Source organism: Grus americana, chromosome 4 (assembly GCF_028858705.1).
Source record: "Grus americana isolate bGruAme1 chromosome 4, bGruAme1.mat, whole genome shotgun sequence".
Taxonomy (NCBI): Eukaryota; Metazoa; Chordata; class Aves; order Gruiformes; family Gruidae; genus Grus; species Grus americana.
The window spans coordinates 49644623-49667478 of NC_072855.1; the positions used below are offsets into that span (position 1 = coordinate 49644623).

Genomic DNA, 22856 nt, shown 5'->3' on the forward strand with positions numbered 1-22856 from the left:
TACACCCTTTATGGGGCAGCAATTCCATCAGTTTTCAGTACGCATACCAGTCACTTCTTAACTTTCTCACATACCTCACCAGAACATCACTTGTTTTGCTCTCCAAAGGACTGCTATCACAGCACATAAACTCAAATTACACATGCTTAATAAATCAGTTGTATGGGACAGCTGCTATTCTATCATCAAAATTGGGACAGAACTGACCTATTTATCTGCAAGAGCAATTAGATCAGAAAGATACCAATTCTTCCTAATTCTCCCCTCCAGCCTTTTTTTTTTTAACACACACACACAAAATCCCTCTTCCACCCCACAGAAAAAATTGTCTTTGCAAAAAAGCTCATTTATTGGCTAAAACTAATTTCATAACTAATTCAGACCATGCAGTATTTTTATTTTTTATAGGATATCCTTTTATATATACATATACTAACAAAAACAGGAGTTAGAATAGATGAAAAATCTCATGCTTATGAGAAGAGATTACACTCATGACTACTTCCTACTTCAAAACACTGCTCAAAGGCATCGAACACCAATCATGGGGCTGTCGGAGAGCCAGGAGATGGTACATGCCGCATGGCTCTGGAAAAGAGCTGCAGAGGAACGCTTCCACAAAAACACCAATTCTGTCAGGAACCATCTGCAAACTTACAATAAATCCTGCTGCTGGTCAGCTTTTAAATTTTCAAAACCTCTTTTTCTCTGATTAAGTGTGTCTATAGAGAACAAGTAACTACTTCTATCACATAAAGCTTCCCTCTCACCTCACCATGTTTTTACCTTCTGCTTTCTGTAGTTTTTTCATTGCTTCATTCAACTTTCCTTGCCCAATCAATGCACATGCACTGTTATAACACAGCTCGTAGGTAGCTTCTCGAAGGCCCAAATCCTCCTAGCACAAAAAGCAAATGTAACACTGCATAAACAGCAACCAATCCATACAGATTTGACAGGCAATGGACACAAACTATAGTTTTCATGTACATTCAAACTACTCCTTGCAAAATAAATTTAGGGGCCATTTTAAAAGGGCACACTCCTGGCAAATAAGTCACAGAGCAAAGGATCTTCCCTCATGCTACACAACAAAGAGGCAATTGAGAAGGCAACGACTAAACTTCAGCCTGAACTTGGGGAATACTTAGGCTGCTGACAGATGGTAGGTAAGAACTGCTACTCTAGAGAACCAGAAAGTGGATCCACAGCACTGAACAGAAAGCTGAGCATGCTGTGCACGCCTCCAAGGACAAAGATTTCTGAAAAAATGAGAACATTACAATCTGCGCTGCTCATTAACAAAAATATTTCCAAATATGGCTGGGTGATCCAGGCAGTTAGCTTTACCCTGGGCAAGAGGGTAATGAGACAGAAGAAAGAGCTAGTCACCACAGGTGTTCTGCTGATGCAGGCTCAGCAAGATGTATTTCCTGCTCTGCTGTGACACCTACCAATACGAGTCTTCTAGAGATCAAAGTTGAAGTATACCTCATGAACAGTAACAGCGTTTATTCCTCCATACAGGGGAAACCACTAGGTGATCTTCAATACACTTAGAAGTCATTAAGAGACAGGAACACATTTCTATCCTGCTAACTATCTATGACTCTGTATCCTTTACTCCTTGGGTCTCACTCTTACACACATACACATACACACACACACACACACTTACTTACTGGCATCACCTTCTCCCATGTGCTTTGTGCTGCCACAACAGCAGAGAGGTTGGTTTTTCTCTCTTCCTCATACTCATCCTGGGAGTTGCGGATGAGATCCCTGTATGCAGCCAAACAGTCGTCGTAACGCTCCAACCTGTACAACTGAGAAGGGCAAGGGATTAGCCTTCAGAATAGCATTTCCCTGCATATGCTAGTAACTACAGGCTCCTTCCTCCCTCCCCAAGGACTGGCAGCAGCAGAGCATCTTATGTTTTAGCTGAACATTACTAATGTTTGCATCTACCTTTAAGGGCAAACTCTATAGATTACATTTGCAAGGACTCAAGCAATGACACCAGACATGGCACAGTTCTTACACCTAAATCAGCTTCTTTAAAAGCAGCAGTTTACACATTTTGGTCCTCAAACAGCTTTTTTCCAGATTAGATCACTTCTCTGTGAGAGAGATTAAATGAATGGTCTTTCATGTGGCTGAGAGAAGACAGACAATTCTTCACAAAACTGTTCTGATCAACCTGGGAGAAATCAGAGAAGAAACGCAACTTCTTTTCTGCTTCTCTTCTAACGCCTGAGACGTCAGGTCCCACAAACCATTCCTGGACAGGTATCTAATGCAAGCAGATGGCTCAACCGCAGATACATCTCATCGGCTCTCTTCCACCCTCCATCCCCTTAGCCAGATGGCTGTTACCAGGCCAGACCCAGAAAGGGAGATGGAGTCACAAACGCATTGCCACTGAACCAAAGCAGTAAGATGACAACTGCCTCCAGCAACAGGTTACTGAAGCTCCACAGAAGCCGGAGCAGTTGGGAACTGTACCTCTCCTTACCTTCAAGACAGAGAAGGTGCCCAAACTTGCCCCACGTTAGAGGAGGGACAAGGCATCCAGCATATGAAACTCCCACCAGGAAGAAAAGCTTGTAATTACCACTTGTCCGTAAAGCTCCTTCAGTTTGTCTGTCTGCTGACTGGCACTCTGAATAGTCTTGAGAGCATTTTCAATACGATTCAACCTGTATTCACAGTAGGCCTTCTCAAAGGCAATAATGTCACTGCAAGGACAAGACAAAGGCTGACAGTGCACACTGTAGTCTTCGTTCAACAGCATTCACCCACTTGAACACACTTGTTTAAGCAGCCCTAATTAGTCACAGATTGCTACATTCCCAAAGAGTCAAACACCAGAGGTGAGAACATGATCCCAGATTACTGAATTATGTATCTGTTTAGCACTGAAAATATCTTATACCTACTTAGTGTTCAACAGAGAAGGAATACCAAAATTTCACCTAAAAGAAGTTCCTTTTCTCTGGTGTTTCCAGACACATGGCATTTCAATTCCCCTCCACCTCCTACTGATTATATGAATCACACACTTAAAAGTAAAACAATACCAAACTTCATTATGTGACTCCTTCTTAAGGAGAAAGCCTATCACTACAGCAAAAGATTGTTACTGCAAAATTTCAAAGACAATCAACTCACACAGAGAAAGGAAATGGTATAAAACACAGTCCCTCTTGTAGTCTGATACTAAGCCAATGGTAACATTAACCTATTTTGAAATATCAGCACAGCAGAACTGCAGCAAAAGGGTTTGTTGATGTTAACATAAAATTGGTTTCAAAGCAAGCTCACACCAGCAGGGAAGCACTATCAAACAAGCAGAGCCTTGAATGCTATGTTCCACTAATCCCCTGAGTTACCACTTAAGCCAAAGGAAAATTAATCAGTGATTCCCTTAGTTCATCACTGGTGCCACTGGTCACCAGCTATTTCTTTGCCTATTTAAAATTATCTTGGTCCAGCTGAGTATTAAGGGAATCTGAAAGCAAACAAATGGCATTAAGAAGTAAAGCAAAGGAGTGGGTCAGCCTCAGGGCAGGACAGGACAACTTCAAGACAGATCAAGAACCACCACTTTCCCTGCTCTGCAGAATACAGACACACAGTAGAGCCAAGCTAAAGAAATTATACGAAGAACTCTGAAGCTAGCTGAATTTAGAGAAATTATTCCTCCTCCTCACCATACACTAAAAAAAAAAAAAAAAAAGGTAAAAAACTTAAATTAAACCCCTTCTGTCCCAGGAAAGAAGGGATTTATGAATAAGGGAATTAAGTTTTATTCAGATGTGAACATAAACAAGAGTATGTTTCATCGCACTAATACCACAACACACTTTTCTGGGAAGTTCCTTAACAAGAGCAGTATCCGAAATACAAAAATTTTGGAGCCAGGCAGTTCTTGGGTAGCAATTTTCATCCTAGTCGTTGCATAGAGAGCATCTTTACTAGGAAGAAAGTTACAGTCTGCTTAATGACACAAATGGGAAACGGGACTTGTTCTCTAACACAAGCTGTCTCCAAGGTCTTGAATTTGAGAACATGCACAAAGGGCTTGCATCACCCCAAAAGCTGAAGCAGTACCTTCAGGCTGGCAAAGAAAAGGACCCCAAGGAGCAGTACGATGAGACAGTCAAGCAAAGCCAACAGCTTGCAGCCACTGGCAAGGGCTTCTCCCTTCTCTATTCACATGAAATCTGTCCTCTTCCCTTGTTCAAGTTATGGTGCTCAACCACATCAACAAGCAGAATCAGCTCATGGAGGTGGCTGAAAACTACATTAGGGATAATCTCTTCAACAGTGACAGCAAGATGTTAAGACTGCCTCAAACTCATCCAGACCATCTCTCACACCCAGAATAAATCAGTGTTTCACTCAGAAGCCCAAGCCCAATGGCTCTGAGCAACTCCTGCTCTTTATTTTGTTTCCTATTAGTCCCCTCCACTGAAGCTGCAGCAGCTTATCAAGGACTTGGCATTTCATATTTTGTAGAGTACAGCAAGCCACAACTCACCTGGTTAACACTTTAGTGTTGGTGTTGATTACGCTGAGAGCTTCCTTGAAGTTCCCATTCTGGATAAGACACACGACTTTACACTGAAGTGCTGTGACATCGTCTTTGCTGATCTGCAGTACTAGAGGAGAAAGTAGTTTCAACATAAAGATCTAACTCATTATCGGACATGCTAAGGCTTTGTAAGAGTCCTATGTTGTTACAGTTGCAAAAACCCATCACTGAGAGCAGTCACGTCAGTTTAAAAGGGTCCTGGCATGGCTTGCTTTGGCTCAGATCGTGAAACAAATCCTGTCAGCATAAAAGAATCCAGTATAAATACTGAACTTACCCAAAGTGACTGCAGTGCTAACATGCCTGGAACAGAGCTGCGCCAAAGGAGCTGTACACACCTGGACAAGCCTTTAATTGGCATTTCACTTCCAGGCAGAGAACACAGTGCCAAAACCTAAGTGCCACGTAAAGTGTATACAGAAAGAAAAACACCTGATATAGAACAACAGTATGGCTCTAGACAGGTAGTCACTTTATATGTTAATACTTTCTGCCAGTGGAAGACAGTGAGGGAGAACTAGGAGAGAAACAGGTTTTGGTATTTGATTTTTTGACGTTATCCCAACTCTCAGATCTGCCGGGGCAGGAGATGAGTCCCTACTTACAAAGGGAGAACTTTTAGCCATGCTGTGCCTTACACTGCAATCCCATCTTGAATGCCAAAGTATCAGGATGACACATCTGGGTCTGGACCCTCGCTCCCATGCATGTTACCGCTCCCAAGACAGCTGGTGTACATGCACACCACAGCTCCTCCAGTTCCCGGGGGAAAAGCCCTCCTTCCTCTCACAATCAAAACCGAAGGAAGACCCACGAGTGCCTCCGAAGGCTTGGCCCACAGCAAGGGCTGTCTGAGGCAACAGAAGCAACCGATGGTCCCGGTGCAGGAGCGGGTCCTAGGCGGCTGCCCCGGGGCGCTCTTCGCCCGCAGCCCTGCTCCCGGAGCCCGGCACGAAGCCTACAGATGGAAACCGCCCGTTCCCCACCACAGCCGTGACCCCGCCGCCACGCCCCTGCACAAGGCCAAGCCCGCCCAGACAGAGACCACGGGGAACGACGCCGGCCGGGAGAGAGGGGGGGCGGGGGCGAGACGCGGACGCCGGGAACGGCCCCGCGCTCGGCCCACACGCAGCCTTCTCTTGGCGGCGTGCGGCCCCGCGGTGCGGCAGGGCCCAGCGCCGGCATGGCGGCGGGGGACGGCGCTCGCTCGCTCACTCACTCTTGTTAACGGACTTGAGCGCGCGGGCGAAGTCGCCGTTCTGGCCGCAGCGGTTCACCTCACTCCACAACGCCGCCGCCGCCGCCGCGGCCCCCGCGCCGCCTACCGCCGCCGCCATCTTGGAACCGGGAGGAGAAACACGTCAGGGGCGGGACCGGCGGCTGTCCCGGAAGCGGAAGGGCCGCGGGCTCCGGCCGCCACGTCGCGGAGGACCGGGCGGGGCGGCCCCGCCCCCGCCCCCCCCGGCCGTCTGCCCAGGGAGCGCCCGTCGGTAGGCACCGGGGGTCACCTGCCGAGCTGACGCGCTGTCGTTTTCTTCGTCACGCTCAAAAAACACGCGACGGAGCGAGTTGAGTACGATTTCCTGGAAAAAGTTGCGAGCAGCTGTACGCTCTGGGTAGTGCCGCATTACTCAGCTCCACTTCTCTTCCGACGTTTTAACTGAAGACTTTTTTTTTTTTTTTCTCCCCTCTCGTAGTTAGTATTTTAACCAACTTCCCCCCCCCCGAGTAAATTAAACCCGAAATTAATAAAATAACAGCTATGACCAGAGTGCGTGTGGGGAGGGGGCGGTCGCCCCCCCCCCAAAGGACTTTCCGCCAATTCCCCTGACTCCTGCTAAAAGACAGACATCAGTTTTCAAATTTCAGAAATATCATTAATGATTACAAATACTACAGACTGGGGGGTTTTAATAAAAACTGTAAATTTATAAAGATGTCAGAGGGTGAAGGTGGCCATCACTTTGTATAACAGAATCATTTAGGTTGGAAAAGACCTTTAAGGTCATCGAGTCCAACCGTTACCCTAGCGCTGCCAAGCCCACCAGTAACCCACGTCCCAAAGCACCACGTCCACAAGTCTTTGAAATACCTCCAGGGATGGTGACTCAACCGCTTCCAGCCTGTTCCAGTGACTGACAACCCTTTTGGTGAAGCCATTTTACTTAATCCAATCTAAACCTCCCCGATGCAACATATGAGTTTGGACTTAAAACACAAACTGAGATACAACCAGCAAAGCCAGCTCAGCGCAACACGTACAGCACTTGGCAATCGAGCCTATTTCTATAGGGTAGTCCAAGGTAAATGGCATAAATCCTTGCTCTTAAGGACTACTGAGTAATCTGCTGACATCTCTCCAATAGGAATGACAACCACATTAAAGAAAGAAAAAAAAAATCAATACTTTAAACAAAATACTCTTTTATTAGAGTATTTTTGATTAAACATACAGAACTCAGGTTGCTATTTAAAATTTTTATTGTTCAAAGTTTTTCCCTCTAGAAGGACGGTAACGCTATCTCAGTGCATATTACATGGAAGGATCATACCTCTCAAGTGTCTAGCTCATAAATTAGAGCAATACTGCACATACTCGGTGTGCAAGCAAAAGAAGGTAACGCTGTAATGCAATTAACGTACAAAAGATGCACTGCCAATACATACACGGACAGCTCTATGGCCCAGCGATCCAAAGAGGAGCATTACATTGAAAAGTAGGCTTAGCAGCACAGGAATGAAAAAGAAAACACAGTTCCTGACAATAAAAAAAAAAAAAAAAAAAACCCAAACCCAAGAAAGGAGTCGGTAACAGATTCAGAAGGTTTGTACAAGTCCTAAGCGTTCCTCCTGCGCAAGGACTGCAAATTTAGCCACTGGTTTGGAAGATTTTCCGAAGCATCCATCATGCTGGGGGCAAGGATGCAGAAGTCTCACTGAAAAAGGTGATGAAATGAGTGATTCGACAGCCCTTACGCACCTCCCAGCATCACCATCGCAGGCAGCCTGGTGAAGCATTTACTTATGGCTGAAAGATCATCTGCTATATCCACGCTCTGGTCTGGGCACCTATTTGTTCCTCTACCAGCACAGATAAAATTGAGCTCTTATTTCACACCCAGGACATTAACAAAGTAGCACATGTCAGTAACTACACCCCTGCTGCCCCTACCTGCTGGTATAAGTTCCTTGAGCATATCACGCAAGTAACTACCGTTACTATCTGACTTCAAATATTCAAGCTTTACACCTTGTTTACATCTGCGCAGACATACTACGGCTAAGACCTGCGATTCTGTGCATCTTCATATTGCTCCATTGTTAAGCAAGACGTAAGTAATTGTCAGCTTTTAATTATGCACAGTAAGTTTCCTAGATTTTTTTTTTTTAAAGAGTTGAACAAAAAAATAGTTTACAAGTATGTTTGGTCAAGTTTATCACTATATATGGTACAATCAAACATGGCAACCGGCACTCATCAACTGTCTCGTGATGGAATGTCTAATGGCAGATTTCTTTAAATGAAAAATCCAGACAATTGAGACGTATGCAGAAAACTTCTCTTAAATATTTGAAGCTATATGTGCAATCTTACAGAACACAAGCTACAGTTACAGACCTAACATTAAATCTTATTAACCGATATTGCATAAGAACTTAAAAACAGTGAAAATCAGTTCAGCCAGTGACTTCCAAAAAGTCATGCCTCAACTGCATTGGTTGAAGGGAAAAAAAAAATCTTAGGCAAATTTAACACAAAGTTTTAATCTACATTTTAAAAGCTGATTTATTATATATATATACTATGTATAAAATAAATTAAAAAGGGAAGGAGGAAATACCTTTACATATGCTTCAAATTAAAACAGACCCAGTAGTTCCATAAATGAACATTTTACCATCTTTGTGGTAAAAAGCTGACGTAAGTTCAAAACCATACAATACTTATAAATAGAGTTCCAAAGATATTTTTTTAAAAAAATGGAATTTAAACATCATTTTCCCTTCCCCTACAATACAATTCAGTTTTATATGTCATAGCATCAATACATTTAGAGTATTTGAATGTCACATCCACACAAGAATTGATAATGAAGCAGGTAAAAGTGCTAGCAGTGTTAAAGTTTAGGACTTCTCCCAAATAACTCTACCTGCTCCTCAGCCTTCTCCTGAAACGAAGGCTATCAACATTCATCACCCAGTGTGAGGTATGGGCAGAAGAAAAATCTGCAACTGGTACTCCCTGCCCCACCTTGCCTCTGCTAAAATATAGCAACAATCTATTGATCTGGTAATTGACAATGGTGGTGTGCAATCTCTTACCTCCATTCAGCTTGTAATTTAATCATCATATTAAAAAAAAAATATTTTGAAACATAGTATTAATGCTTAACTTAAAAAAACCCCAAAACCAAAAAAACAAAAAAAAAACCAAAAAACTTTAAATCTTCTTTGAAACCATGTTTAAATGTTCTTGTTCCAGATTTAAAGCTTCACATAAACACTGGACAGCAGGATGACAATTTCAAACCAAGAGAGCACCTAAAAACATACCATAGGTAAAAATGAAATCAATAATCTCTCCACTTTGTCAAAATGTAGAAACCCTGTCAGCAACAGTAGTACACTCGGAACGAACAAGGTGAAAAGGAGCATCTAGAATACCCAAGAGGCTTGCTACACTACTTCTCTTTATTGCCCATTCTCTCGTTTGTATGGATGGCCACTGCATGACAAGATGCCTGTGATAGTTCTCTTATCTTCCTTTTACCACTGCTGCCAGCTGAAGTCGTCATTGCTGCCAAAGACCAAGAAAAATCCTAGGATCGTGGCAAAGATGACTGTATTCCCCGTAAGAACAAGTGCGCACGCGCCCCAGTAAATCTGTGAACAAGGGGAATTTAGTTAGACACGTTTTGAACTGAATACCAACAGGACAAAAGGTAACATCTTAATGTCACATTAGAGACAAAGTTGAGTAACAGGTCTGTGATGCAGAAGGTGGTATGTGGATATGCCAAGAAAGCTGGTTTTACCCTAAACAACTTTACCAATTCAGTTAGCCAAGCAGCACTGCAAGTTTCTTCTAGCCGTGTTCAAAGCGCTGGCTAGCGGGCACAGCTGTCTTGCTGTAACATCCAAAAATAGTAAAGTAAGGCTAGGCAACAGCATCACACACATGTGCAGCCCAGCTGTACTTGCTAACCATGCTGTAAGACCTTTTTAAACAGACATTTAAGGATGCAGCTCTTCAAAATGCCAGCAGATATCCCAGTAACAAAAAAAGGAGGTGAATGTTTTCCAAGGAGAGTAAGTGGATTACTCAAAAGGTGTGAGGCATTCAAACTGACCGTCTGAGGTGTTCTTGCCTAAAGAGATTTTAGGAAAGTGTACTCCATGTTTTTTGACTTAGTAGTGCTCTCTGAAATTCACACAAACAAGATCATCTTTTAAAGGATTTTAGTGAAAAGCAATGTACTAGGAAAGATGTAATGCCAACTCAGAAGTTTAAAAAATAATACCAATATCATTTACAGCAAGTGCAAAAATGCATTGTTCAACTATTCCACAAATTGGCTTCAAAGTATTCTGTACACTTTTATATTTGGTTACTTGCCTGTTAAGTTTTTACGCTATTTTCTATGTCATTTTGTCTGCATTGCATATAGGCTGTTAGGGTTTATTCCACGACCACGTGAAGCAACTGGCAATCACGACATTCCGCCATGCTTCTGTTTCTAGTATTAGTTTTTCTAGCCAAAAAAACTTTCATTCTCTTTCCACTGCAAGCATCTTAAGAATGCGTTTATAGAAGTTGCTTAGTGCATGAGAGCTCTGCCTCCAGTAAAAAACATAAAGAACAAAGTTTTCTAGAAAAAATATAAAATCATAGATTGAAATATTACTAACCAGTTCTGCTCTTGCAAATACTATTGGTAGCCCAAATGCTGAGACCACAATGCCTGTTGTAAGAAATATTGCTAGCTCCTTGCAGGCATTACTTGTAGCGTCTGTGTCATCTACTAATCTTCTTGCTATGCAGTACGGGATAGGAGAAAGGATGTAAAAAAACAGAACAAACAGTGGCCAGTACTGGCTGAAAAAGAAAGGAGAAGAAAAGTTAAAGTTAACTTGATTTATTTCCTGTTCTTCCTAAAATCAATGCAAGGCACTTTCCCCATCCAGCATTCACATTCGGGAGAGACAGGCACAAGCCCAGAGAAAGTAAATCCTTCGCTTCGGAACAAGCTGACATTAATCCCACAGACCATGTTTGTGAGCGGCTTCAGCTGACCTCGATGGCAGCAGCAGCAGAGAGCTCATGAACAGGATATTCATAAAGCAAGATTTCTCTAAGCCAGCCCAAATCTAACACCACCTCACTAGATGAGCTTAACTGTTAAGTTTAACCTGTCAGCTTCACTTAAGAATTGCAGAGATACCTCTTGCAGAGCCCTCACGTCATTTTGCCCGTACGTTTTCAGTTCACATACACAGTCACAGAGTATTGTTCTCAGCCACCATGGGGCACTGAGACTCTTTTTTTCCCCAATCTGAACACAACTAACAAAAACCTACAAAAATTACACCATCGTATTTGGTAACGTTTTCTTTTATTGCTTGCAGCTTGCCAGACTAGATTTCTCAGACACACCAATGCAGCTGCACATTGTTTCAGTAAAACTTTATTGTGTTGTTTGAAGGGTGACTGCATAATGAGCTCCTTCCTAAGGTTTAGTGTCACCAGCCCTGGTTTTATAACAAAAAAAAAAAAAAAAAAAAAAGCTAGCATAAGAAAGCTAGTCATACATGTAGAAAACTGTAATTCACAACCACTAACAGAAGGACTATCAACAGGATATTTGATATTTAACATTAAATAAGTTGATTTAAAATATTTTCTGTAAACTCAGCATTCATTTGCAAAGAGTCAGAGCCATAGGCCTAACTTTCTGAACTTTTGGTCTATTACTGCCTTTCTCCTAGACACCAAGAGACAGAAATCAATAGACTGAAAGTAGAGGTAGCAGCTGCAATTAGTCCAGACGCTACATTACAAAGTGTGGGTACGCAGCCACGGGTCCACCTGACCGTCACCTATAGCCCAGCTACCACTAAGTAGCCAGAGAAAACGCAAACACTGCCCTGATAATTCACAGTTGTTGTCTGCTTCAGGAGATGCTACCTGCTTAGCAGCCACAGAGAAACAATATTGGAAACATGTTTGGACAGTACATTCTTTAACAGTTTGCAGCCTGGCCTGGTAATTTAACTTTTGTTGCCTTCTCTGTTACGATGAATTAACTCCTGGATGGTCTTTTTTCCCATCCCAATCTTTTAAAGGCAAAAAAAGCCAAAAACAAACCCTCTTACACACACAGGCATATCAGTCCATAACTATGAAAGCCAAACTATTATGGAATTACAGACATGCAAAAATAAATGAAGAATAGGAAGAGAGTGCACGTTACTTGTATTGGGGAAGGGCACATCCAAGCATCAAGAACATTAGTCCGACTGCTCCCCCAAAGGACAGGCTAATCAAGGCTACAACGAGAACACAAACGGACAGCAGATGAAGGGCTCCGTGCACTGGATAAAACACCGACCACAACCTTCAAACAACGCGACCGAGACTCTGCCATGGCGAGAGCCCAGGGCGGGGCCCGCCGCGCTGCTCCCGCCACTCTCCCCGCGCCGAGGCGGCGCTTCCACCGACCCCGGGCGGGGAGCAGGGTGGGGAGCCCCGCTCCTCTCTGGAGGCAGAGGGCGGCTCAGGGCAGCCCCGGACGCCCGGCAGAGCGCGACTCGCCGGCTCCCGCGGCGGCTGCCGGCCCCTCCCGCCCGAGGCGGGCCGCAGGGCCCCCTCACCGCCCCTCCTTGGGAGGGCCGCCCCGCACCCGCACGGCCCGCCGGGCCTCCCACGGGGGTGCGGCCCCACCGGCGGAGGCCCCAGGACCGCCCTCCCCACCGTAGGGCCTCCGGAAGGCGGTGGGGCGCCCGGCGCTGCGCAGCCCACCGGGGGGAGCGGGGGGATGTGCACCCCGCCGCCGTTGCCAGGGCAACTGCTCCGCCCCCGCGCACCTTTAATGCCGGCCATGGCGCCGCCCGTCCCGCGAGCCGCACAGGCCGAGCAGCGCGCGCGGGGAAGCGGAACTGGCACAGCCCAGAGCCACTTCCGGGAGGGAAAAACGCAAGCGCAGAACGCGCCCCGCCCTTTCTCCTCGCATGCTCCGGCCACGTGACGCACGCTACGTGTTGCGCGCGTGATGGGCCAACGGCGCCAGCTCCGCCCCCTCCCCGAAGCGCGGGAAGCGGCCGCGCCGTCACTCGAAGCAAAGAGCCCTCCCGCGGCGCGGCCGCTTCCGCGCTGCCCATTGGTCCTGCTGGCTACTGGGGCGGGGCTTCAGGGCGGCTCCGCGGTGCGTGTGCTCCTCTCCAGGTCCCGCCCCTTCCGGCAGGATCAGCCAATGAGAAGCGTCGTGCCCGCAGAAGAGGCTTGACTCAGCGTAGGGCTGTCATGGCGGCTGTCAAGGCCCCCTCGCTCTTCCTGCTCATCCTCCTCCTCTGCGCTGCCGCGGGCCCCGCGCGGAGCTGGGACCAGCCGGGTGAGATCTGTGGGGCCGGGTATACCAATGCTAGGCCCTCCCGGATAGAGGAGCCTGGAGCCCCGCAGCTGCATATCCCACCTCTCCCGTCACCATGGTGGCGGGGCGGGGGCGTGGCGGCTTCTCACGCCCGAGCGGTGCGCAGCGCTGCTGGGTTAGCGGCGGCCTGGTACGGGGGAGGGGGCGCGCCGGGGCCTCGCCAGGAGGGCTTCTTGTTTTGGGCCCCTTTGTAACGGCTTGTGCCGCAGCGATAATCCCATAGCGGGGTCGGTGGCGGTTACGTGCTCCGAGAGGACGCTATTGCGTCTTTTGTATTGTCAGCCCCTTTTTTCCTGAAGGGAGACCCTCGTGGCTAAGGGGAACGTATGTGGGTCAACGCTGACCTTTGGGCTCCCTGTTTCAGGCAGGGTCCTGCTGAGGGAGGTACAGGCGCTGACCCTGCGCGTGGGTCAGTACACGACGTCCCGGCGGACAGCTGCGGTCCCTCAGCTACAGTGCACGGGAGGCACCGCTGGGTGTTCCCGCCTCCCTGAGGTGGTTCAGTGCTACAACAAAGGTTGGGATGGCTATGATGTACAGGTAACCGGTTAAAACTTGTTAAACTTATAATGAAATCGCCTTTCTAGACTTGGTAACTTTTGAAGGAGAAAAGAGTTATGGGCTAGGGTGTCAGTTCAGTTTTCTTTTTGTTAGAGGATCTTTGGTGACTAAAGCTTAACCTAAATACTTCTGGGGTTTGGATTTGCTATAACTACTGTAGGTATAGCTTTGAAACATCCCTGAAGGCTCTAATGTAAAAACACTGCATAGCAAACCTTCGTTGGTTTTAATTAAAAAGTTGCTTGAGTTTATAAAATCAGACTTGGGAACTCTTGAGGATGCTCTTGCTTTGGTATTGCTGCGTGGATTTCCCATTTTTAGAGTAAAAGGGCTATAAGTATTTGCATCACTTCAGCTCTACAATTTAAAAACTAATTCAGACTTACATGGCTTTCTCTTGCATGTCAGTACACCAGTACTAGTCAGTAAACAGTCACGTATTTCTGTTTTGTTAGCTATTACCTAGGTTTCTGCTGATAGATTAACCAGGAATCAAGGTTGAAGATAATTGTTAAAACACAGTATTGTAAAAGTACAGTCAAATTTGAATTGGCAGTTGATACTGCTGTCCTGAATTATTAATTTAGAAACTACTTTCTCTTTTATTTTCCCCAAAACATGTCACTTGCAGTTAGAGGTGATACCTAAGTTCAGATACTTCAAGGAACTGCAGGACTGAAGAATCTGCATATATTCAACTGCAGAATCACAATCTCATTGTTAAGTGTTGCATGTGAATGCCTCATGAGGTCCTTCCCAATTTTTTTATTTCTTTGTGGAATCAGGTGCACTGGATTTCAGGGTTCTATATTTTTTGTAGCTGCCATTCACTTCACGTGGGAACAGGCATTTATTAAGTAACTGTTGCACAGGGGACAGGTTATTTTTAGAAGTATTCCTGTACCTAAAGAAGGGATACTTGAAAAACCTCTTCAGTGAAGAAAAACAAAATATTCCAGAGTCTGTATTCTGAAAGATCTGATTTTCATTAACTTTTAGGATTTTAAAATCATTCTTAGTTAATTTCAAATTCCTACTCCTTTTCAAAATAAGAGCACTCACAAATTTCTTTCACTGTGGCCTTGTAGATGATTTGTTAGCAACTACAGTTGTATTTCAGAGCCTATTTGGGGAAGCAGACGGGTATTTTCATCTCTGGAGCAGAAGGTTTTACTTTGTGTTTATTTTCTCAGTGGCAGTGCAAAGCAGACTTGGAAAATACCTACCGTTTTGGACAAATTGAAGTGAGCTGTGAAGGCTACGATTACCCGGATGATCCTTACATCTTAAGAGGCTCCTGTAGTCTGCTGTTCAGGCTAGAGCTGACTGAGGAAGGTGAAAGGAAAGTGAAGAACTCTGGAAGCTTTGGCTCTGGCTATTATCAGTCGAGGAAGGATTCTTCTGATTCTGGTGCTGGAGCAATTGTTATAATTGTTCTTCTAGTTCTTGCTTTTGGAGTATACAAGCTCTTCCTCTGTAACCAGCAGCCTCAGCAGAGTTTTGGTGACAGTGATGGATTCGCTAGGCCTTCCTGGCAGAGTCAGCAGGCACCTCCTCCTCCTGGTTTTAAGTCCAGCTTCACAGGTAGGGCTCTAAGCCTTTTATAGTATTCGAAAGAGCAAGCAGGATTGTACTGTTTTATCTGCGGGTGGGATAGACTTAAACCTAATGCTTTGGCAGTTGACTCTGCTGAATTGGCTGCGGAGCCTGCAGCCACCTTTGCGCCCTATTCTTTGTTTAAAAGTGAAAATAAGAACTTGATTTCCCCTGGGCTTTCAGGGCAGGCTGTGCAGCAAGCTGCCCTTTGAACCTTTGAAAATCCATCTCCCTGTGCTCTGCAAACGTTCTTTTCTTACTCTGTGAAATATGAGGATTGTGACAGGGAAGAATAATTTTCATAAGTAATCTGGAAGAGAGAATAGTCTCACCTAGGCAGAAACAAACTCATGCCAAAGCAGTGCTTTGAAACTTTACAGAAGAGTCCTTCAGTTCCTGGGCTGCCTGACCCCTGATTTCATTCACAAAACAGTTGGAGTTGAGTATCGTGTACCAGTCCTCTGCTTAACAGGTGCTTCAGTGTGGTCCCAATGGCTGAAAGATTTGGTTCCTAGAGCATAGAACAGTGTCTGTGAACTATCATTAGAGGTGCAGCACCTGAATCTCACGTGGTGCCTTGCATCTGAAGTTGGAAATTGTGTAAGCAGTGATAAGGGTGCTGATAGGGAAAGGTGCATTTTTCCTTTTCCCAGAAAACCGATTACTTTTGTCACTTAATAAATGGACTGCCTTAGATGGTCATAGTGTCTAAGGGAAATAAATGCTATTCATCTGGTGTCTGACCAACCCATTTAACCCTGGGAACAGGTGAGAAGCTCACAGCACTGGAACTTAAATTATCTTCTGACAAGTTCATAGTCCCCATCTTTTTTTTTTCTTTTTTTTCTTTCTGTGAGATAGAGAAGGGATTCTATCAAGTAAATAAATAGCAAGGATTAAGTTTACTTAGTCAAAAGGCTATATTTTAGTAATGCTTGTTAATGCTTTCTTCCAGGTTTGCTTGAGCTACTTGGCCAATAGAGGGTGCCAGGATAACTCTTTTAGATACCCTTGTGCAGGGCACTTGCAGCAGAAACTTTCAGCTGTACCTGCAGCAGAAAATTGAAGGGGTTCTACTTCTGTATTACTAGTGGCTTTGCAAATGAGTTCCACGTAGTTATTTCAGACTTCAGACAGTCAGTCTATGCTGTGTGCGCATGCCGCTTGCCGCAGGCGTTACTGTGGCCGTTACTAAGAGCCCTGGTCATAAGGCAGGGCTTGTCATACTGGGCACAGGCAAAACAACATGAGGAGTTACTTTTTTTTTTTCTTGTCCTGTTCCTTGTTAATTAATTGCAGCAATGTATTTTTCATTGCAGGAGTCTGAAATCTAGCAGGGGTAGGGCCTTGAAAATGTTTTCATGATTATTACTGAAAATTGGGACACTTAAAATGCACATTGGGAGCCATATAAGGCTTAAATTATGCCATTTTCAGTGACGAGTGCCAATGATTTCTCCTTAAATTTCAAACAGTAAGGAGGAAAACCTCTTGAATGTGGGGCTGGCTTAAAAATGTTGTTATGCTACTTTATGCATTTAGCAACTACCTTAAATTTTGACAGTGGAGCAAAAGCACATCCCTGAGTGTTTATGTCCGTATTTCAGGAATGTATTAGTTTTTGCTTATTGTTACCATCCAGATTTTCAATGTCTTTCACTTTTTGCTGTTAATATTTAATTTGCCTGACTTTAAATCCCCTTAACATGCAGAATGTGTCCTGTGAAACTTGTTTGGCTAGCCTATCCCAATTGAATTCTACTTTTTCTCTGTTAGTGGTTTGACATGATCCTTAATGTTTACTTTAGATACTTCAACAAAAAAATGACTCAGTTTTGAGTCCGTGTTCAGCCATGGTGCTTTTGAACAAATGAGTTCACTCATCTCCCTGATTCACACAATTTTTACAGTAAATTAAGTACTATTTTTTTGTTCCAAATCAGGATAGTTTAATAGGTATGTCATCTCAATGAGACTTTATCTTTTTCCCAACACATTCAAAATGAAATTCAACATCAAGTCCAATGTGGACTTAAACTGCTTATTTAAATTGTTTCTTTTTTAGCTTCCATGACTTCAGATAATTCATACCAGTCTGAAAACAAAACAGGCCCTGTATAACTTTTACATGATCTCTGGTCCACTTGTTTAGGTGGGCATATTTCAGGGATACTGTAAGGTTCTCTTCAGTCCTTGCCTTTTACACTTCCTTATGTGTTAAACCTGTGGTTGAGCTTATTCTTGCATCTGTGTTTTTCTCTAGACCAGAAAGTGATTCTGCTTTGGTTTTGCATCATCTCTTTTTATTTCTAAATGGGAGGCATTTGGTTCTGAGTCAGAACCTCATGTTATGCAGGTCACATGTAAAAAATCCATGACTCGCCTCCCCCCACAACCCACTTGATATTCTTGCAGTTTCATCAAGGTATTTGTGAAGCATGGTGACTCATGCATAATAAAAACTTTGCAATGTGATTGCAGTTAGCATGTCTTTTGGTAACAAATAGCCGACTAGAATTACCAGGAACAATACAAAGTAATGTTAGCCGTTAGACTGAGCCACTGTTATGCACGATGTGCAGCTGTTCTGAGTGAGATTAGGAGCAATGTGTCCTAGTGGTTAGTTCACTCTTTGGTCTTATGTACTTGATTTCTGTTCCTGCGTCTGCTTCTGGCTTTCTGTGTGACCTTGAGCTGATTATTCTTCCTTCATTTCCTTTTCTATTTTTAATCTAGCTTGTCTGTTTATAAATCTGCAGGCAGGGGCTCTTTGCCATGTTTTGCAAACGTCAGGGCTGTGAGATTGAGTGGAAGCTTATTTTTCATGTAAAATTCTTTACGTCTGTGTTCATTTCTTTGTTTTTTTCCTGCTTTCCAAATTGTGAGGCCCTTCAAGTTAAGCTTGATCAAGAATCTACTGAAATCGGGAGGAATTTATTTTCTAATTTTACAGTATCTTTAACAGGGGAGAGTCTTGTTGCAACAGCTGGCCTGAGGATTAGGTGCTACTAACTGATATGTTTTCCATTTTCATTTTGTTTAAGAAGGTGACAGCTTTGGGACTTCTGCCTATCGTGGAACCAATTCAGGACCAGGACTTTGGACTGGATTAGGAGTAGGAACCTTCCTAGGCTACTTGGCTGGCAGTAACAGGTAAAATATGCATGCTATCAGATTTTAAGTATTTAAGCTCTCAGTAGGTATGCCATATACCATGTTTATATTGTTTCTAAGCTTTCAGGTCTGTATTGTTTAAGCTAGGAAATCCTACCTCTAGAACAACTTTGAGGAGCAACCTATAGCTCCAGCAGCAGAGACATTTTAAACATGTTTCTGGGAAGAAGAATTAGGAGGGCTGAGGTACGTCATTCTGCTTTAGCTGATTACTCTGACCCAGCATGATGGCCTGCAAATTTAAAATGAGCATTTAAACAATCCATCTGCAGACTGTCTTAAAACACACATAATATATTAAGCATAAAACCTTCTGTAGATAGGTCTCTTGTATCAGTGTCATCTCTCCTAAAGTCAGTCTGGATGGCAGCTGTTCTTCTCACAGTGTGGTCAATTAAACAGCCTTTAATCTACAGTCTCCTGTGGCCCATGTATGGAAATCCAAGAGGGGTGATTTCCCAAAGGACTTGTAGGTCATGTAAGTTGCATTATGGAAAAACATAACACAAACTGCATTCAAAAGCAGTTTCAGTGCTGGAGTAAACATCTGCTGGTCATATTTACTAAACACTTTTAAACATTTAAAATGCATCATTTTTAGATAAACAATTTAAAGGGAGCAATTGCTGCCATTTCAGGCTTCACTAGAGAAAATATGTGGCTCCTGCAGGCAATCAATATAGCCCAAGCAGTTTATTTGTCAAACAACTGCCTGTGGATCAAGTCCAATCCTGTATGAATACAGTAACATAACAGATTAAATATAACCACATAGAGTTTTTTATATTGAAAGTTTGGCATTAAGATTGTGTGGGCAGGAGTGTGTTAAAGCATCTTCCTCCTTTGTAAATTTATTTGGGTTTCTTTTTTGTAATGACAGAAGCTTTATCAGAATTGCCTGTTTATTAAGGAAGTAAAAACTTGGGACATAAGAGAATTTCTAAAGTGTCCAATGTGCAGTCTTGATCTCAGAGTCAAGTAAGATGAGACTAGGACAGTGATGCCATGAACAGTAGAAATTGTCTATAAATTTACTTTGAGTAGAGCTTTAGTGGATGAAATATCCTATCTTGGGCTTGATGATCTTAAAGGTCTTTTCCAAGCAAAATGATTCTATGATCTTGTTTTATTATATTAACCCTGCTAAGAATTCTTAAAAGGTATAATGTGCTAAAGGTTTTATTGACTTGATATTTCTTAAGTCTTAAATACATGACCCTTGTGTTTAAGCATTGTATTTATGTATTATGTTGGTTCCTTGATTTCTACACACATCCCTCATTTCAGTAGCCACCTCTTACTGCTCAAGATTAGAGGCCTAACTGAATATTTAAGTCCAAATAAATGGACAAGCTTTCTGACTTGGGCTTCTCTTTTAAAACAGTCTTCAAGTCACTCTTCTTTTTTTTTTTTTTTTTCAGTCATTTGAAATGATGTGCGTGAAAAGGCTGGTGCCAGAAAGTGTGAGGTAGCTATTTGTAAATTTCAACAGCAGGAAATTCCATGTCCACAGAAGCAAGTAATTTAAATCAGTGAGTCAAAGGTCATGATATGTTAGTCTTACTGATACAACCTCTTCAAAATAGTTAAGAGGGATGTTTTCTTCTGTCTTGCATGGCTGGGATGTAGGTGTTGCCAAAATGCATTTAAGCTTCAGATGTCAAATCTACTTTCTTGTCTAACAGAATCTGAGGTCAGAATTTCAGAGGGAAAAAATTCCTGGTTTGCAATTGTTAGAATTGCTTATCCTGAAGAATGAGGTTTAACTTTCTTTTGGAAGCCTACAGATGCTACTGTGACAATGCTGGATATCCTTGCTCTCAACATGTTAATTGCATTAATTAGGGAGATTTCCAGCTTTGAAACAACTGCTTGCTTACAGTTTTCCCTCAGAGATGCAGTCCCTTTGTTTGGAATGGTAATTCCTTAATTTTTCATAAGGGCACTAATGAAGCCTTCCTTCTACTCTGTTTCTTCTCAGAGCACAGCCACGTTCCCCATATTACAGTATGTGGACAGATCCCACAGCTGCACCTCCAATGAACAGGCAGTCAAGCAATTCCACACAAGGTAGCAGTTCAGGAACAAGAACTGCTTCTGGTAAGGCAAAAGACCTTTCAATCTCCTGAAGCTCAAAAGACATTGACCTATCAAAAAATACATAGATGTTAATTGAGGTTCAGCAAGCATTCTTTGTTTTATTTTGCCACTTGGTACAGGTGGGCATGTAACAATGTCCCTTATTTCTGTTAGCTGTGGAAGTAGAGCAGTGTTGTGGGGCATGAAATTCCCCACAGGCCTACAATGAGCACAGTACCACCAGCACCGGGTTTGTCTTCATCTGCAAGATACGTTAGTTTAAGGCTTTCCCCTTTGGTGTGCGCTACACATGCCCTTCTCTAGCAAACATGTACAAACATGATTTCTTTGTACAAAGCAGGCCGTCTGTTCTGCAAGAACAGAATATTTTTCAGGTCCATCACCTCAACAGCTGGTTGCTGTTTTACTTTATGTGAATATGTTTAACTCATCTTGCTTACCACCTTTAGCCTTTTTAGAACTGGGGAGAGCACAGTGGAAAGACTGGTGGAACTGACATTTTTTTTTTTCCTTTGCAGGCTTTGGGGGCACAAAAAGAAGATGAAATACTCGATGTCACTACATCTGATTGAACTAAATCTTACTGCGTACTAGCACTTTTTTAATTAGTAGCAGGCTTCAGAAGTGGATGTGAGAAGTGTGAAGGACTAGGCAAAGAATTCCTCTTTCCCTGAGGAAATGTGGACTCTCTCTTGTTCAGGGTATTACAGGTACTGGAACATCACTGTTTCACAACAGCAGCTTCTCGTAAGATACAAAATAAACTCATCCAAATTAAGAAGAATGATGTTACAGTGCCTGTACTTGAGGGATTTGGGCAATGGTAGCCTTACCAGATTTTCAAGTGAGCAGCTTACTCATGTTCTGGGCTTAACTTCATTTAATCCAGAATTTCTGAGTTTTTCTTTTTCTTGGTGGTCCAGCATCTGAAAGGCCTTGTCTGTAACCCACCTGATATCTAAGGGGTGCTGCTCTTTGAAGCTGCTCTTGTTTGTCTTTGTAAAATTCATGTGAACATTACTGTAAGTGCAGTCAGCTACTTAGATGGGTGTTGGGGTTTTTTCTCACTGGAAAATTGTATATGTAGAAAGAGACTAATGTTAATGTAATGTTTGTATCTGTGCTGTGTGACTATTGGAGCCAAAATGTGCAGATCTGAGGACACTCCAAGTTTTAGGGTTAATCCAAGTGACTGTGCAAACCCAGAGGATTTTGTGTATAAATTATGAAAATAATAAAAAATAACCTGAAATGAGATGAGACGGTCCTTCTCTAATTTGGATCTTTTTCTGGAAGACTGAGGTCATTTAAATCAGGTGGCTACAGATACTTTGCCCACATCGGGGCTCCAGACTATTCTTTTTACGGTGGATGTTAGCAATGCTGTGAAAACTTCTGATGTGAACTGGCTGATAGCTCAGGCCCTGTCTGTCCTGCTAGGTGACCTGTCCAGGACACAGTAAACCAAAGGTGTGCATTGCAAAAGGGAAGGGAGCATTCTTAATCCAAAGCTGGTGGTATCTCTAGAACATAGCAGGCCTTGAGACTGAGCAAAGAAAGGAAATTGAATGTCTGATGGGGTGTAAACTTTCCCAAATGTACTTTTTAAAAACAAAATGCTGTCAAAGAGTGGGAAGCAGAGAGGCCTTGCTTTGTTCTGTAATGATATTTTGGGGCTCTGAGAAGTGTTGTATAGTTCTTGTGTGACTGACTGTGCCCTGGGAGAGGCAATGCTGGAAAAAAGAGAGACATTTCTTGGGATTGGGGGGAGGAGGGAAAGAGTGAAAAAGGGGCTGCATGACCACCAGGTCTTCTCCAGAGACTGTCCTAATACAGCTTAGAAGTGTGTGTGTGCTCACAGCTTTTCTGTGCTGGCAGCAGTCCCAGAAGCATAGCTTTCAGCCTTGTGAATATACTGTGTCTGGGAATTGATGTAAACTATTATAGCAAAAGCAAAGCACTGTTTTGCTGATACAAGCAGCATGTACACAAGGAGATTTAGCAGGTATGGTTAGTCTATGAATGCAACTTAAGTGTTACTCATGAAAAAGCAACTATAACTATGTCCATTCACGAGTACAGAAATAATTGGCTCAAATGATGATGCCAGAGTTCAACGTCTGGCTTAAGCAACAGCCAAAAAAAAAAAAGCCTAGAAATCTTTAAGAAGTCAAGAAGAA

At 43.4% G+C, this 22856-nt stretch overlaps 3 protein-coding genes across 4 annotated transcripts in view; 1 reads left to right on the forward strand and 2 right to left on the reverse strand.

Moving 5' to 3' along the window:
• The window catches only part of LOC129205924 (signal recognition particle subunit SRP72), a 79481-nt gene that overhangs the window by 9255 nt on the left and 47370 nt on the right, over positions 1 to 22856 (reverse strand). Inside the window, exons 2-6 of the mRNA XM_054824371.1 lie at positions 5817 to 5918; positions 4544 to 4664; positions 2615 to 2738; positions 1683 to 1826; positions 787 to 898 (exon numbers count right to left, since the gene is read on the reverse strand). Coding sequence (XP_054680346.1) covers positions 787 to 898; positions 1683 to 1826; positions 2615 to 2738; positions 4544 to 4664; positions 5817 to 5918 — 603 coding nt within the window. The remainder of the gene's footprint in view (positions 1 to 786; positions 899 to 1682; positions 1827 to 2614; positions 2739 to 4543; positions 4665 to 5816; positions 5919 to 22856) is intronic.
• LEPROTL1 (leptin receptor overlapping transcript like 1) lies at positions 7039 to 12813 on the reverse strand. Its single transcript, XM_054824379.1, has 4 exons — positions 12683 to 12813; positions 12070 to 12145; positions 10508 to 10694; positions 7039 to 9481 (listed from the first exon to the last, which is right to left on the reverse strand). The coding sequence occupies exons 1-4, from the start codon at positions 12696 to 12698 to the stop codon at positions 9365 to 9367; spliced, it is 396 nt and encodes a 131-aa protein (XP_054680354.1). The 5' UTR covers positions 12699 to 12813; the 3' UTR covers positions 7039 to 9364.
• On the forward strand, positions 13074 to 21931 carry SARAF (store-operated calcium entry associated regulatory factor). Of its 2 annotated transcripts, none has more exons than XM_054824373.1 (6): positions 13074 to 13206; positions 13610 to 13785; positions 15000 to 15390; positions 18447 to 18555; positions 20558 to 20676; positions 21195 to 21931. In XM_054824373.1, the coding sequence occupies exons 1-6, from the start codon at positions 13119 to 13121 to the stop codon at positions 21218 to 21220; spliced, it is 909 nt and encodes a 302-aa protein (XP_054680348.1). In that variant the 5' UTR covers positions 13074 to 13118; the 3' UTR covers positions 21221 to 21931. The 2 variants fall into 2 exon arrangements, with proteins under 2 accessions (XP_054680348.1, XP_054680349.1); XM_054824374.1 differs by having other exon boundaries at positions 13075 to 13206; positions 18450 to 18555.

Excerpts from the sequence above, each read along its gene's own strand:
- LEPROTL1 (XM_054824379.1), bottom strand. Across the intron at positions 10,695-12,069 it reads TGTGCCCTTCCCCAATACAA|CCAGTACTGGCCACTGTTTG; the intron begins GTAACGTGCACT and ends TTTCTTTTTCAG. Across the intron at positions 9,482-10,507 it reads TATTTGCAAGAGCAGAACTG|ATTTACTGGGGCGCGTGCGC; the intron begins GTTAGTAATATT and ends CCTTGTTCACAG.
- SARAF (XM_054824373.1), top strand. The coding sequence starts at position 13,119 with ATGGCGGCTGTCAAGGCCCCCTCGCTCTTCCTGCTCATCCTCCTCCTC. Across the intron at positions 15,391-18,446 it reads TTTTAAGTCCAGCTTCACAG|AAGGTGACAGCTTTGGGACT; the intron begins GTAGGGCTCTAA and ends ATTTTGTTTAAG. Across the intron at positions 18,556-20,557 it reads TACTTGGCTGGCAGTAACAG|AGCACAGCCACGTTCCCCAT; the intron begins GTAAAATATGCA and ends GTTTCTTCTCAG.